This window comes from Platichthys flesus, chromosome 5 (genome assembly GCF_949316205.1).
Source record: "Platichthys flesus chromosome 5, fPlaFle2.1, whole genome shotgun sequence".
NCBI lineage: Eukaryota > Metazoa > Chordata > Actinopteri > Pleuronectiformes > Pleuronectidae > Platichthys > Platichthys flesus.
In genome coordinates, this window is record NC_084949.1 from 2,396,661 (window position 1) to 2,408,779 (window position 12,119).

General features: G+C 41.9%; 2 protein-coding genes across 2 annotated transcripts in view; both read right to left on the reverse strand.

The window, feature by feature from the left end:
- Positions 1–209: 209 nt before the first annotated feature.
- Positions 210–4,641, reverse strand: tmem109 (transmembrane protein 109). Its single transcript, XM_062388066.1, has 3 exons — positions 4,265–4,641; positions 2,320–2,422; positions 210–676 (listed from the first exon to the last, which is right to left on the reverse strand). Exons 1-3 carry the CDS (start codon positions 4,472–4,474, stop codon positions 306–308), a joined length of 684 nt encoding a protein of 227 aa, XP_062244050.1. The 5' UTR covers positions 4,475–4,641; the 3' UTR covers positions 210–305.
- A 272-nt stretch (positions 4,642–4,913) lies between these two features.
- The window catches only part of tmem176 (transmembrane protein 176), a 14,055-nt gene continuing 6,849 nt past the window's right edge, over positions 4,914–12,119 (reverse strand). The window contains exons 5-7 of the mRNA XM_062388067.1: positions 9,961–10,107; positions 9,095–9,211; positions 4,914–6,030 (exon numbers count right to left, since the gene is read on the reverse strand). Of these exons, the coding sequence (XP_062244051.1) occupies positions 5,971–6,030; positions 9,095–9,211; positions 9,961–10,107 (324 nt within the window). The 3' untranslated portion in view covers positions 4,914–5,970. The remainder of the gene's footprint in view (positions 6,031–9,094; positions 9,212–9,960; positions 10,108–12,119) is intronic.

Here is a 12,119-nt window from a genome sequence, read left to right on the forward strand (position 1 = left end):
ACATTTCTAATTATGATAAAACATCTGACCGGTAGTATTATTAATGTTCTCAAGAGTTGAGGTACCATTTTTTTAATAATTCCCAAAGATATGCTCATTTTCTTTCCTTCGGAGAGTGAAATAAGAAGAGGGACATCAGGCTCTGGTAAGCATTGTACAGTAATCTGCTGCCTAGAATGATTGAGTAAGTATATTGTGTCAGTAACAACTCATGAGAAATGCATTTATTTTTGAACACAAAGAAAACATGTGAAGTGTAAAAAGGTTTGTCTCTTGAAGTTCCACAGTGCTTCATCATGCGTAGCTCAGTCTAACTTTGTCCACCTCTCCATCTCTCGCAGTCGCGTCTCCAGGATCTTCACCTGCTCCTCCAGGTGAGCAGTTTTATCAGACGCATCTGGGCCCTTCGAGGTCCCGACGCCCAATAGGACGCAGACGCACACAAGGACAGCCAATCGGATGGCCATGGTCTCTGTGCCCACGCTGTGGTCTCTCAGGATGAGTCCAAAACAGGCCAAGGCCACACCCAGTTTCAGTAGCCAAAGGGCCCGCCTCAGAGTGGAGGCAACTAAACAGAAGGCAAGGGAGACCAGCCAGTAGCTAAGGAGAGCCACGAGAAACCACTGAGCAAAAAAGATCAGCCCCTCTGGAGTCACTTTGTTGACAGGGAAGGCGACTGTGGAGAGGAGGAATACAATGAAAACGCTTCAGTTAAACATCAATAATATCGTTAATATAGTTTAATTCACTGTCTCTGTGTGTTCATTCAAGATGATAAAGTAATTTAACTTATTCAAAACGAGAGGATTTTCATTAGGTCAAACTGTTAGCTAGTGTTAAACTAAACTAATATTCTTATTAAAAACTGAAAGAATCTCGGATTAGTATCATTTTCCTATTTAACATCTGAATGAGTGTTCAGGACAAACCTGTCCTGGAATCTGTGATGACCAGTACATTATAAGGATTAACTTTAATCTACTATGAATCTTGGCTTGATTATCAGACACTGCATTTATCCCGGTTTAGTAGAGTAGTCAGTTAAATATCTTTATTTGGACAAAGTTAAAAGATCAGTTAGATGTTTCAGTCACTGCTTGTTGATGCAATATATAAAATGTCTACTCTTAGGAGCTGGTGTCCTCTAAATGAGTGTAAAAATGAATAAAAACAAAACATTTGAATCGGTCTATAAAGATATACTAACTGGTAGCTAACAGACTAGTTTGTGATAATGAACAAAAATACAGTATATCTTCATAGAGAACAAATTCTGATTATTAATAACCACTTTAACGTCATTATAGAATGACATGATTAAATAATACTGAGCGAAAATTAATACAGGATTTACAGTCTTACACTGTCTTTATCTGAAAAACATTATCTCAGACGGCATAGAGGTTTTAGTCAGCATTGACTGGAAACACCTTTGGTATGACAACTGGAGACCAGGTGTCTTTTGACAAGGCTTGTCTCAACATGCTCATTAAGTCTTTTTTGGCAATGATCATAAAACGAAACAACCTACAACTAACAATGATTTTTATTACTGTTCAATCAGCTGACTATTTTTAACATTGACTGTTTGGTTTATGAAAAATAGCCAAGACAAGAACAAGTCCATTTGATATTACAAAACATCACTGTTTGTTTCCTGCTGCGTGTTTACTTGCCCTTGTTTCGTTCCTGATCCTGTTCTTGCAGCTGTTGGCTGGGCGTGGCTGCTGGATTCTTGTTCTCCTCACAATCAATCAACAGCCCTGAGCTTCATCACCTGATCATCTCCATGACCTCAGCAGCATATAAATACCAGCTCTTCCACTGAGACTCTGTCAGATTGCTGTTCAACGGTTGTGGTAGAGACTATTGTGTTCACCTCTCTGCCTTCGTTGTGTTCTGAAGATTTGTTACTGTGTCTGAATATGAACTGCTGTTTTAACCTCCACATCGACGACCTGCTCTGTCATACCTGCTGCGCTCAAATGTTTGCACACCCGCCTGTCTCTTTGTGTGCATATTATCTAAACTGGACAGGTTGGAAAATAGATTATTCAACACATGCAGGGACACATACACACACTGTAGGTTATTTTACTGCTGAGTGTTATTTATTGTAAAGGGTGATAACTCTTACTATCATGAGACATTCAGAGGAGGGGTTGTCCCTCAGCCTGCCGGCTGAAACCTCCCCAGAGAAATCTAAGGAATTTCAGCAATTTTGCCAAACAATGTTTTTGCTTGTTCATAATGTGCCCATTGGTGCGTGCCATTGTAACAAAAAAAATACCCTGTGAATGGACTGTCAAAGATGCTCACCTTGAATTCCAGATGCCTGCAGGAAATGTGAGACATACTGTAGGAGCACGTTAAGACCACTGGCAAAACTCCCTGCAACAACACTCAGAACCTGAGAGAAAGCCTGGAGAAGGGGGAGAGGGGGGAGGGGGTTAAGATTAATGACTGTACATAAAGATGATCAATGATTGTTGATAAAGATGGAAACCTTCCACTTCCTCACTTTGTAAAAATGATTCCAATATATCTTGGATACAGACGCTGACATCTCGCACTGGTGATGTCATTTGGTGATCCTGTAATGAAGCCATGGTAACGAGGCACCACCCATTAAATCGCATGACCAATCAGCAGTCAATCTAAGCTGAGAATCGTGATGTACCAGCCCCTTTAATGGCATCAAATAACAAATTAAACGGATAGGTCACCAAAAAATGTAACTTGAGTAATTATCAACTCCTCACTATGCCGATTGAGGGTCGGGTGATTTGTTTGAGTCCACAAAACACTTTTGGAGTATCAGGGGAAAACACTGTTGCGGCCAAATCCAATACAATTGAGGTAACTGGTGATCCAGCGTAAGAAAACAGTAAAAAACACAACATGCCTCCATACTACTCATGTGGTGTCGTCCAAGTGTCCACAAGCCCCGACATTCATGTTCAACTCAAAACCGCATTATCTACACTGTCTTTAGCCCAAATGTCCTCTGATATTCTCCCTGGAGCTGCGTTTGCACGCACACACTGGAAATGCACACACACTGCACAAAAGCTCTCCCCCAGGGGCACACGAAGGTTTAAAGTTAGCGTCGCTACATCACCACTAGCTTAGCCTTTTCCGGTTGCTGAATTTTAGGCTTAAAACTTCATGTAAATGACATCGCTTCGAGTCCAATATTAATGTTGGGGCTTGCTGACACTTGGATGATACCACATGAGCAGTATGGAGGCATTTTATGCTTTTTCTGTTGTTTTATTACATTTGAAAAATGTATAACCAATACGTCATTTGTCTTGGATTTATCTGCAGCACCATTTACCCCCGAAAAACCTAGGGTGTTTGTGCACTCCAACACAAAGATAAAGGGATAGTTCATTTGTTGGTGGACTATCCCTTTGAAACCGAACTTGTGAGCAATGTATAGTTGAACATGCCTCAATGTGATAAATCAAACCATCTTTGTGAAAATATTATTTGACGTGTACTTTAAGTTTTAGTTTGGGCCATGTCCCATCTACTAACATTAAGGAGGTTGGTTAATGACCTATAGGGGGTGTTTTGGCTTCACTTTAGGGGAGCTGTCATGTCTTCCATCTTTATCTGCAGTTATTTGTGAAGACAGCTGACTGAATCATCTATTAGCATCAATATGTTCTGATCAACATAAAGTAAGAGGCATTATAAATTTTAAACACATCTCATACTAATGCTTCATAGCTCAACAACAGCATCTCAGTTGCCAGGTTTGGGCCATCCTCCATGAAGAATACTCAGGGTTTAACACTTAGGTAGATCACTATATGACTTAAGGTAGCTGCAGAACTGATGACAAGAACGATTTATTCAGTGTAGTCACATTCAATTACAAGCATTAATAAATCACTATTAAGTGATCTGCATCAATTCAAATGTTGATTTCAGTGTGTTTTGATGTATTAACTTCAAATTAAGAAAGCTGAGAAGACTCGAAACAGGAAATAAAGTTTTTGTTGCTCCCTTTGCTTTTTCCACTGACACATCAGACAACACACTGATGACACACTAATAAATGATAGACACCTATGAAAAGTGGTCGCTGACAGGTTAATTTACATTCATGAACGTTAAAAGGTGTTGCAATAAGAAAGCTGGTACTTCTATCATGACCCTTGAGTTGTTCTTGTAAGCAGCAGCCTCCATGGAGCCACACACACTGTTGCACTCAGCTATACTAACGTTAAACAACATGGTTTCCATCTCTGACCTTCTGTACCGACAGCACCGTCTGCTCCCCGGCCAGTCTGCCCAGGTAGGTCCTTCCCTCGCCGGCCAGGTCAGCCAGGGCTGCCCGGAGCTCCTGGATCATCCCGGTGCGACTCTCTGATACTTTCTCCCCCGAAACGGCCACGAACAGGAGGGCGAGCACACACACAAACAGTCCGCTGAAACATGTGGGGTTAGACTGAGAGGACATGATGACAACACACACTCCTCAGTGAGACACGTCTGTGATCAATGAACTGCAAAAGTTATTTTATGAATCAGTAAACCGCCGCCGTGTAGCCCATAAATATCTATGGTGTAGCCTATGCGTGTAACGACTAACTTTTTCCAACAGGATGTGGAAAAACTTAGTGGTCACTGAAAAGAATCGTCTGCCACCTGCTGGGCTAAGTGTGCTACACGTTTCCATGACAATCTTTAGTCACATCCTTAAAGGTATAGTTCACCGGAAAATGAAATTTACTCCCCTCTCTCCCGATGGAGGGGTGGGTGAAGTGTTTGAGTGCACAAAACGCTTTAGGTGTTACAGGGGTAAACAGTGTTTCAGCCAAATCCAATACAATTGAAGTAAATGGCGATCACGTCTTCAAATGTAAAAAAAAGTGAAAAAAATGAATCTCCGAGGATCATGGGTTTAATCCATATGTATATATGATTTTATTTTATATAAAATAATGCAAACTTTATCAGAGTTAGAACACAATTAATAAACATATTTCATCAATGTGTTAACGAAGAATACAGAAAAAAAAACAACAGTGCACACGATCCTGTATACTTTGTGCCATTCACACATCTATTTAAAATGTGAGGAATATTGTTTATCTCAAAGTAATGTTGAAACTGACCGATAAAATCAGGTCTGAATTCAGTGGCGGAGTATTTTACTGTTATTTTAAAGCTTTTTATAAAGACTGTATTCACCTGCTTGTTAAACACACAGATGATCTACTCTTGTACAAAGTGGAAGTGCAGAGAAGAGCTCTCTGTTACTACCATTATAATATCAGTTCACCAATACATTTCTGCTAAAAGCTCTATAATTGGAGTGGTTTTATTGAAAGGTGTCCATCATGTATCATGTGTTTCTTGGGGGAAGGCTCGGTTTGGTTCAATGTAGGGTACACATGGCCCCTTTTGCCTGGAACTGCCATAGTCCCCTGTAATTATCTATACACATGGCGGCCCTCTGCTTCCTGTTCCTTTAGACAGATTGCCTCACTTCACAGGATACATTTTCACATTTCATGGCCACAAAAGATTTACAACACAAGAGAAGTCTCTTGATCAGACTGCGTGTTTTCTGCCTTTCCTCTTTTCCCTTCCATTAATTTGATAAAGGCTCATATTTGAAACATTCTGCCAATGTTTATAGGTTGTATTATTCATACTTTCGTATTTTAATAAGGCAGCACTGTTGTTGATTGAAGTTAGGAATCATTTGGCTTAAGAGTACTGACATACCTTGACAATAATAAAAACAAGAGTCATTTGAAAAGAGAAGCTCCTGAGCTCCACAACACTCAGGTAGCACAGTGGATTAGGCACAGGCAGACAAGTAGACAAACACAATGGGAACAAGTGGTGATCAAACACCCATGGTTCTTTCAACATCCCAACATGATGACAGCGGATCAGTCGCCCTGATGAGATGTCATCCCTCAACTCTACTGCTCCTGTGAATGATCAGTGCAGGTTTGGGGGTATGAGTGTTTCGGGGGTGGATGGAGCAGCGTGAGAGAGAGACTATGGAAGACAAAGAGAGAGAAAGAGAGTCAGCCCCTTACATTTCCTCTCATAATATAAAGGTAGGTTTCCTAAAATGCATTCAGGTACACTGACAGGGAAAGTGACCATGAGGACTTGGGAGAAAGAGAGGGTTTTTGTGAACAGTGACACATCTCCAGTGGCTGACCGATTCATGGACTGATTGGTCTCCCATTGTTTTACGGTAAGGGTGCTGCGTCATTTCCTGTTTTCTTGCCGATGGTGGTGGTTGCTCTCTGTACTAGCTCCTCTGCTAAACACAGCTGTTTCTCTGTAGTACTACGGCTAAAATCTACGGTCTGTAGTTAAACACCCACACATAAAACCCTACTCTATCGTGTCTTCTCTCTCTCCCTGTTGCTCCACTGCTCTTTCTTGCTCCAAGTGTCTAATGTTTACTTACTCCTCTGCCTCCCTTAACAGTAGTGGTACATGTAATAAATGTAGTGTTTTGGTAGCGATGGAGCCTTAACTAGCAGTCCCTCTACTTGTCCCTTGCAGCAGGAAGCCCAGGGCAGCTGGGTGACGTTCCGGATGGGGCATAGTGCTAGTCTTAAAAAGCCCATGATTAAAGAGCCACCAGCTCACGTTTCAAATAGATTCGCTCCACTCAGCGATGCACCCGCTGATAAACAAACTCTGATTATTGGCGACTCGGTTCTGAGAGACGTCAGGTTAGCGACACCAGCGACCATAGTAAATTGTATCCCAGGGGCCGGAGCCGGCGCGACAAATCTAAACTGAAGTTGCTGGCTAAAACTAAACGTAAATACAATAAAATCGTAATTCACGTCAGCAGCAACTACTCCCAGCTTCGCATGTCGGAGGTCACTAAAGTTAATGTTGAGTCGGTGTGTGCTTTCGCAAAAATGGTGGCGGACACAGTCATTTTCTCTGGCCCTCTACCTAATACAATAGGTGATGACATGTTTAGCCGCATGTTGTCTTTTAACCGCTGGCTGTCGAGGTGGTGTCCTGTAAACGGTGTGCGCTTTGTGGATAATTGGCAGAAAACCTGGTTAGGAGAGACGGCGTTCATCCCACTTGGGATGGAGCAGCTCTCTTATCTGGGAATATTACTCAGTCTATAACATGACAACCCATAGTTGGGACCAGGAAGCAGAGCTGCAGTGCTAAACACTTCTCTGCACTCCCTCTGGATCAGTCATACAATCCCAAAGAGATTGTGTCTGTTCACTGTCCGATTAAATTATTGAAATTAAACAATAACAGAGCGAGAACTCCACACAATAATCAATTGGTTTCAGTCAGTGTGTACACCAACCTACTCATTGTTGTAACCACACACTTGACCTTGTATTATCGTACAGTGTCGGAATTGAACATTGAACAGTACTTCCACACAATCCAGTTCTATCAGACCATCATTTAATAACCTTAAATTTTTCAATAACTGAATATATGCCACTGACACAAAGCAAGAGCGGCCTACTATTCAAAACGAATAGAAGATCCCAGGTTCCTCTTTTTTAAAAGATAAAATTCTAACTATTAGAAATAAAATCAACCATCTCCTGCCCTCAATTGGCACTAATACCCTACCAACAACAGAGATCTCAGAAGCGGCTGAGAATCCTTCTCATTATTTAGACAGCTTCTCTCTGATCACCCGTGATCAGTTTACCAAAATAATCTCAGGTATCTTAGATCCGATTCCGACAAAATTACCTAAAGAAATTCTGCCCCTAATTGATAGTTCGTTATTTAATACAATCAATCTGTCATTATCCTCAGGTTATGTACCACAGTCTTTTGAAATAGCTGTAATCAAACCCCTTCTCAAAAAACACACCCTAGTCCCAGAGGTTTTAGCTGACAAGTCTAAACATCTTGATCACCCTCTGGTTGCTGGCTGCAGTAAAGGTCATAAACCCTGCCTCCTCCATGATTGACAGCTGAGGATGACACATGTGGACTAGTGGTAAAAAAAGACTGATATCACACTGGAAGGTCACTGGTTCGAGGCCACGGACTGACAAAAACGTACCTGGATATGGACCTGACCGGGATCTGTTCAAGTCCAAGAGACTCTCCCTAACCTACTGTTATGTCTCAGTGCTCCCAAGCGAGGCACCTTACTCCCCCGACATCTGCTCCCCAGGTGCCAACCCTGGCTGACCACTGCTCTGTGTGTTCCCTGTGTGTGTTGTGTCCTGCTGTGTTCACACAGATGGGTCAAAAGCAGAGGACAAATTTCCCCATTTACATGTAGTGTGTCTGTGCATGTGTGTGGGACCAATAAAGGAAACTTGAATCTTGAATGTGTATTGACGGGTCCTTGATCCATGGCTCCACTTCTCTCTGTTCTTTTCAAAAAGTAACATTAGCAGCTCTGTCCTGATCTTTTGGGGATTCTGTGAAGTTATAACGCCAGACTTTACAAAGAAGTCTGCAGGGGTCTAGCCGATCTAATGCTAGCTGATAAAAAGAAATGAATGAAGTAAACACATCATGTTGACAAACAACAGCTGTAATTTCAGCAGACACAGATTAACTGACTGATTTTGCATTTTGACCAGTGACTGTACCATTATTACAGCTGGTGATGAGCTGTGTCAGAACAGACAAATCGGTTTTGTTTTTGAGTTAGTTTTTTGTTGCTCAGACTGAATCCCATAGAGAACTGATTTTCCTTTTCCTTTGAATTGAGTAGGAGGCTCAGCTGTTTGTATTCAGTGAAGCAGATGTTTCATATGAGTGATACAAGCTCTATGTTGTGTAGTTTGTTAGGGCTTTCCCTATTTGGAAGTTGAGATGTATTTTTTGCAAATTTTTAAACACAGAAACTAATTCAGGGTAATACAAAAATATATAAAAGTATTTGTCATGTCATGCTATGTAAAAATATGATTAAAACAACATGAACCTGTTGAATACAGGAAGAAGCCTCTGCCAAATTAGAAGTGGTAATAAAAGTGGAAGTAATAGCAGCCATTTCAGCAGGGCAAACTGCACAGGGAGCTTGTGTCATTCTGTGATAGGAATTTCTGTAGAGTGGATTAATCAGTTCTTTGAATCTTACAGTGTACTGTCCAAAGCTGCGCCTCTGTCTGAAGAGGAGGAAGCTGAGAACAGCAGAGATGGCTGTTTGTGCCAGAGTGAAGAGAAGAAGGGATGACTTCAGTCCTCTGCTCATCCTCTGTGGTAAAAGACACATAGCAATCACATTAACTTTTGTAATTGCAACACACACATACACAAGCCTTTTTCAGATATGACCTCCTGAGGATATGCGGAGAATTGAGTTTTCTCCTTGAGTTTGCCTTTGAGTTTGCCTTTCACAAATGCACAACGCAGCAGGAGATTCTCCACTCAGACACGTTCACAACAACATAGACATGTCTGGAGCGTTCAGGTGAGGTGCAGCAGGCGGAGACGCTGTAGAGCTCGCGTGATTTTGTTTACATCACATCAACATTGGTGTCTGCCCTCCAGAAACTTTCTTTTAGTTATTTCCATTTGTGTGTCTGTTGCCTGTTAGATCCTCATCAACACGCCCACTCGCTCACTGTGAATCCTGCGGAGGATCTCCTGCTGTGCTCTCATATCTGCTACGTCGGACTTTATACAAGCGGACTGACTGGAGAAAGTCTGGAGGCCCTCACTCTGACATTTCGTTTATTTACTGTATTTTTCATTTGTAGATCATGTAACACACATCTGTAACTGTCTTGGGTCTAAATTCTCCCAATAAAATGTGTCTTTGACCTACTTTTACTAATCTATAGGTTTTCATAGGCCAAAGAGGAGCCCAGCATTAGTTCAAACTTTCAACCAGACCAACTCTCAACCTCACACACACTTCTAAGCTTTCAGTTGTTGTTGTTGCGGTTGTGTTGTGTTGTTTTGGGTGAAAGCATGATGACATGAAATGAAGCTGACACCAACCATGGCGTAGTCTTTCTCAGTGCAGGTGTCTGTGGCCCCCCTGACGCAGGCCACCACAGGGTTCTTGTCGATGTCCACAGAGTAGATGATCACAGCTGCCACTGACAGCACAGTGGACACCACACTTACCATCAAACACAAATGCAGCTGAAACACAAAATGTCATTAGCAGTGGCAGAAAAGTAGCAGTAGTAAGCTGAGCAGCAGCTACAGTAGGACTAGGGCAGGGTCGGCAACCTTTACTATCAAAAGAGACATTTCGCTCCCTCTTCCACCAAATGCAATTTGTCTAGAGCCGCAAAACATATTTGATAACACATCTAAAGTTTTATATAAAGTTATACTCGAGCACAAAATGTTGACGAGTCATTTTTCATGAAATTCTAGATGCAACCTCATAAACTCAAAAGCCAAGTCACGGTCATGTGACCATACTCTGATCTCACTGCGTGTGTCTCTGAGCGAGTAAGTAGGGGTGGAGCCCCGGGGCCCCTGTGTGTGTGTGAGTGCGTGTGTGTGTGTGTGTGTGTATGTGTGTGTGTGTGTGTGTGTGTGTGTGTGTGCTATCTGACGACACACACAGACACATATTCTCTCGCTCCTGGTATTTCACATGATGTCCCGATACGAGGATTTTCAAAATGAACGTGTGTGATGTTCACTCTCGTTGGAGTGAACGTCACTCCTGCACTTGGAGTAAGCACTTCCAGAAAGCAGGTTTGTTCATAACCCCTAACCCCCATCGAGTTGCAGTTTCAAAAACAGAGATGACATAGTTACTTAGTTACTGTGGTAACTAACTCTGTTAAGATCACCCATCAACTGGCAACTTTTGTCTTCTTTTCAACAAGCCGCTCTCAGCTATGGAGGACCATACATGACATAAGTAAAAATAAATAAATAAATAAATGTATAAATAAATACAGAAATAAATAAATAAATGAATAAATAAAAATGGAAATAAATAAATAAATACAGAAATAAATAAATAAATATGTTAATACCAAAAGAAATGTCAAAAGAAATGTCTTAAATATATTTTAACATTTATTTTTTCCCTGATACATTTCCTTTGCATTTGCAGTGTCCTTATGCTAATGAGAAAGGCGGGCCTAACCGCAGTCTCATGCAGGATTGGTCACAGGAGTGTAATGATCCAGCCCTACTACTTCTGCCTCTCAATGCTGGTGTCCAGTAGCTGTTTGCAGCGTTGAGCCAGTTCACACTTAAAATGAACTAGTTCAAGTTCAGAGGGTTAGTTAAGGTTATTTTTTATTGGGATGATTTAGCTGTCAGTAGTCCTGACTGTGAGCGACACGTCTCGTGTTGTACTGAGCACAATGAGCGAGCCGAGAGGAGGAGGAGGAAACAGAAACTCCAGCCCGGTACAAACCACCTGCCGGCTCTGCTCTGAACATGAAGCCGCTGATCTCTGAGCAGATGTGACCAGAGAAACTCTGTGTTTCCACTGTTTCCACTGTTCCACAGAGTCACTAACTGGCTGCTTCACGGTGAAGAGATCAAGTCTCAGTCACTGCCCATGTCTCTGAGCGAGTGTGTGACGGAGCGCAGGGGCTGTGTGTGTGTAGCTCAGTTGACCAATCCTGCTCGAGACTGAGGTTAGGCCCGCCTTTCTCATTCGCATAAGGACACTGAAATCGAAAAATAAATAAATGTGGAAATAAATAAAAGTTGCAATAAAAGTGGAAATAAATAAATAAATATGGAAATAAGTTTAAGACATTGATTTATTTAATTCTGCATTTATTTCCATATTTATTTATTTATTTCCACATTTATTCCAACTTTTATTTTTCGATTTCAGTGTCCTTATGCTAATGAGAAAGGCGGGCCTAACCTCAGTCTCGAGCAGGATTGGTCAACTGAGCTACACACACACACACACAGCCCCTGCGCTCCGTCACACACTCGCTCAGAGACACGGGCAGTGACTGAGACTTGATCTCTTCACCGTGAAACAGCCAGTTAGTGACTCTGTGGAACAGTGGAAACACAGAGTTTCTCTGGTCACATCTGCTCAGAGATCAGCGGCTTCATGATCAGAGCAGAGGCTGCAGGTGGTTTGTACCGGGCTGGAGTTTATGTTTCCTCCTCCTCCTCTCGGCTCGCTCATTGTGCTCAGTACAACACGAGACGTG